Below are 5,000 nucleotides of genomic sequence, written 5' to 3'. Positions count from 1 at the left end.
ACATACATGGACACATATACATACATACATGGACACATATACATACATACATGAACACATATACATACATACATGGACACATATACATACATACATGGACACATACATACATACATGGCATACACACATACATGCATACATGTGCATACACACATACATGCATACATGTGCATACACACATACATGCATACATGTGCATACACATACATGCATACATGTGCATACACACATACATGCATACATGTGCATACACACATACATGCATACATGTGCATACACACATACATGCATACATGTGCATACACACATACATGCATACATGTGCATACACACATACATGCATACATGTGCATACACACATACATACATACATACATACATGTGCATACACACATACATACATACATACATACATACATACATGTGCATACACACATACATACATACATACATACATACATACATGTGCATACACACATACATACATACATACATACATACATACATGTGCATACACACATACATACATACATACATGTGCATACACACATACATACATGTGCATACACACATACATACATGTGCATACACACATACATACATGTGCATACACACATACATACATACATACATACATACATACATACATGTGCATACACACATACATACATACATACATGTGCATACACACATACATACATACATACATACATGTACATACACACATACATACATACATACATACATACATGTGCATACACACATACATACATACATACATACATACATGTGCATACACACATACATACATACATACATACATACATGTGCATACACACATACATACATACATACATACATACATACATGTGCATACACACATACATACATACATACATACATACATACATGTGCATACACACATACATACATACATACATACATGTGCATACACACATACATACATACATACATACATGTGCATACACACATACATACATACATACATGTGCATACACACATACATACATACTTACATACATACATGTGTTTGTTTGTATATATATAGATATATAGATATATATGTATATATAATGTGTGTGTGTGTTTGTATTAAATATATATGTACACTTACATATATACTTAGAGGCATACCCACTCACACGTACACATAAATAAACATATTAATACACACGGATACACTTACGCAGATGCACACACGGATACACTTACACAGATGCACACACGGATACACTTACACAGATGCACACACGGATACACTTACACAGATGCACACACGGATACACTTACACAGATGCACACACGGATACACTTACACAGATGCACACACGGATACACTTACACAGATGCACACACGGATACACTTACACAGATGCACACACGGATACACTTACACAGATGCACACACGGATACACTTACACAGATGCACACACGGATACACTTACACAGATGCACACACGGATACACTTACACAGATGCACACACGGATACACTTACACAGATGCACACACGGATACACTTACACAGATGCACACACGGATACACTTACACAGATGCACACACGGATACACTTACACAGATGCACACACGGATACACTTACACAGATGCACACACGGATACACTTACACAGATGCACACACGGATACACTTACACAGATGCACACACGGATACACTTACACAGATGCACACACGGATACACTTACACAGATGCATGTCACAGATGCACACACGGATACACTTACACAGATGCATGTACGCACACACGGATACACTTACACAGATGCATGTACGCACACACGGATACACTTACACAGATGCATGTACGCACACACGGATACACTTACACAGATGCATGTACGCACACACGGATACACTTACACAGATGCATGTACGCACACACGGATACACTTACACAGATGCATGTACGCACACACGGATACACTTACACAGATGCATGTACGCACACACGGATACACTTACACAGATGCATGTACGCACACACGGATACACTTACACAGATGCATGTACGCACACACGGATACACTTACACAGATGCATGTACGCACACACGGATACACTCACAAACATAGATTCACATACACACATAAATACATATAAACACACATTATCAAAATGCAGCAATGCGTACACAGGATGGACAATCGACATAATTACTTGAGACAAAATTAAGAACGTCTGTTTCAGTATCAAAAATCGCGCGATTTTTATTCCGACCATTCTTGATGCACCCGCCCTCCACTTGTCCTTTTCCTCCGTTACTTCCTCCTCTTCCCCCCTCCTCTTCCCCCTTCTTTCACATGTGGGAACGACCTCGGAGGAAGCTCTTTAACTTTTTTTTCTTTGTTCTTGTCGGGGTTTATTCGAGTAAGCAGAAGTTGCAGCTTTTCCGGAAAGAGTTGTCCCAGCTTGTGGTTGCGATGGTCTAACGTCTTTGCATTTGTGCAAGTCGTGGTGGCGTGTTTGAACTTTCTCTATCCGGTTTTCTACGTTGCAAAGTGTATCCAAGTTTGCAACAACGGGTCTGGCATGTTTAGAACGTTGCAGAATCGTTGCATATGTTTAAGTGCACTTGGTGGGGGAGGTTGCGTCATCGAAGCTAGGCGAGGTTGTCGTGCCTGCGTGCATTGACATCTCTTGGCCGTAATAGTGGTGGTGGATATGTGGAGAAACGGTGCCTAATGAGCAGCAGCCAGGTTCAAAGGATTTATTCGGTCGGTTCACACTACTAATTATCAGTTCGGTGTGTATTCATGGTCGAGGGCGGATATTGGTAGTTTTGTAGAGGAATTTTCACGCCCTTCTCCTCTTGGTCTGTGGCGTACGGCATCATATTGTGGTACGCCGGTCGAACAGATGATAATCACTGTCTGTTAAGAGGTAGGGAGGTAATATGCCTTCGTCTAGAAGACCAGCTTGTATCCAAATCTCATTGCAGCGCCGGGCAGGAGGGGAGGCCATTGGGCTGGGGAGGACCTTGCGTGGGATGATTCAGCATAAGAATGTGAGAGAGATTGGGTTTGAATTGATAGGATCCATGAGCGAGGACCTGTTCTTCGGGGATTTTCTTTCCCATGTGCATCCGGCTTCTGGCTTCCGGTTTGGGGAAGTTTTCTTTAATCTGCGTGAGAGTTTCTATTGGTTCACTTAAATGAGGTCTGCGGAAGATAAGACAGTATAGGGAGGGTGTGCATTGTCTACCATGGCAGTAGAAAACCAGTTTTTAATTCGCCACAGGATAGGGAGGCTGAAACATAATCTGTCCGTCGAATGCACTCTTTGGTCTCCCTATCTATCCAGTTTGTACCTCTATCGCTTGAGTCTATACGAGAAAAAATGTAAAAGTGGGGAGAAGCTGCTATTGATGTGGTGCGGATAATATGTTTGTCGACTGAGGTGTCGGCTATGATTCAGTGAGGACGCAATTAGTGGTCATGGTAACTTCGCCGTTGTGATGACGTCCGGCGCGTGGTGACGCGGATCGGGATTCGGGGCGGGGCGTAGGCGAGGCGGTCACGTGGTCGGTGGTGCGTCACCGAGGGCCCCCTTTTCGCTTGCGGGGACGAGCGGAGCGGCAGCGGCAGCCGGCCGGCTTGCTCTGCTCGTCCGGCCCTACGACACCTCCCTCCCCAGGGGTTGATGCTCCGGGATCTCCGTTACATCATGGTCGGGGGTCCTTGACAGGGGGTGAGGAGGCTGGTTTGCCCCCCTCCTCTTCCGCTGATAGGAAAGCACTGACTGTATACATGCGTAATGTCGCTCCTATTGTTGCCAACGTTGGGCGCAGCGGACTCGTGACCCGTTATGTCTCTTTAAGAAATTATTGAGGAAGGAATGAGGAGAGTATATATAGCTGTCATTCATGTAGAAGGCATTCATGCGTGGCCTTTGTCCATTGAGGGACACGTGGACGAGACGGGTTCCCCTGTCGAGGAGAGTGATGTCATCAGCAGCAGGCAGTGCGACGACAAAGGGTGCGTCAACAAGCTTAAACTGTTCCGGCTGAGGATGAGGTGTGACGATCGCGCCCTTGTATGTCTTGCAGTGAGGTCTTGGACAAGTGTGTGCGTGTAAGTTGTACTAGGGAGGCGCCTTTTGTGCCTCATTGTGTGTAAGTAGTCTAGTGAAAGCTGTTCCAATCGCCTTCCGCATAACGGAAGAAGATGGTTGTGGAGGCAAGTAAACCGAGTAACCTCAAACCTTCAAACGCCTTCCACATGCCTTATGATTCCCTGTCCCTCTTTCTTTGTCTCCCACGACCTCTCCCAAATATATCATTCGCCTCCTGTCGCCATGGTGTTTGTTTCGTGGTACCCCCATCACAGTACTATTTCAACATTGCTCTCCCTCTCCTATTTTCCTCACTCAATCTATCTCTCATCTCGGTTCTCTCTTCTTCCCCTTCTCTCTCCCTTTAACACATATACACACACGCGTTATTGCCGTGTTGTTACCCCTCCCCCTCCCCCTCGCCCAGTACATGCCCACAAACGACTTAAAAGTGTGGTTGGATGAGGATGGGGGGGGGGGGGGGGGATCAAGAAACACGTGCGTGAAGTTATTTTCGTCATCAGCGCGCGTGTGATACTGTGGATGAGAGTGAGTGTGTCTATAGTTAGTGAATGGAATAGAGATCATGAAAAATGGTGTGTGCATGCGCGCATTCATGCATGCATGTATTAGTAGTAATGATGTCCATTAATTGTTGCCTTCTATGTGCACAGTGATCACAAAAAGGAGGATAGGACCAGATTTATCAGTTCCCCATTGTTGCTCGAGAGGTCGATCTAGTCAGTCAGGGTATAAGTATAAGCTATCTCGAATCATTTGCGCGCGCCTTGCTTTGTGTGTTGGTACATCCTTGGATGAGCGTGTTAAAAGGCCGAAGAGTTACGTGTCAACTTGACGCTGTTATTCAGAACACCACCTAAGACGATCATTTTGGTTTGTCGACTTCA

At 44.6% G+C, this 5,000-nt stretch overlaps 1 protein-coding gene across 5 annotated transcripts in view; it reads left to right on the top strand.

Moving 5' to 3' along the window:
• Positions 1–5,000, top strand: part of LOC125031096 (ubiquitin-like modifier-activating enzyme 1) — a 51,808-nt gene that overhangs the window by 19,194 nt on the left and 27,614 nt on the right. Inside the window, exon 1 of one of the 5 annotated variants that reach the window (XM_047621582.1) lies at positions 4,062–4,112. The exons of the other annotated variants lie outside the window; for them this stretch is intronic. Within the exon in view, the coding sequence (XP_047477538.1) occupies positions 4,077–4,112 (36 nt within the window). The 5' untranslated portion in view covers positions 4,062–4,076. Of the gene's footprint in view, positions 1–4,061; positions 4,113–5,000 lie in introns of those variants that run through there. 5 annotated transcript variants of the gene reach the window in all.

This window comes from Penaeus chinensis, chromosome 12, assembly GCF_019202785.1.
Source record: "Penaeus chinensis breed Huanghai No. 1 chromosome 12, ASM1920278v2, whole genome shotgun sequence".
Classification (NCBI taxonomy): Eukaryota; Metazoa; Arthropoda; class Malacostraca; order Decapoda; family Penaeidae; genus Penaeus; species Penaeus chinensis.
Note: the sequence above shows the minus strand (reverse complement) of the source record. Positions and strands in the feature narration are given on the sequence as shown.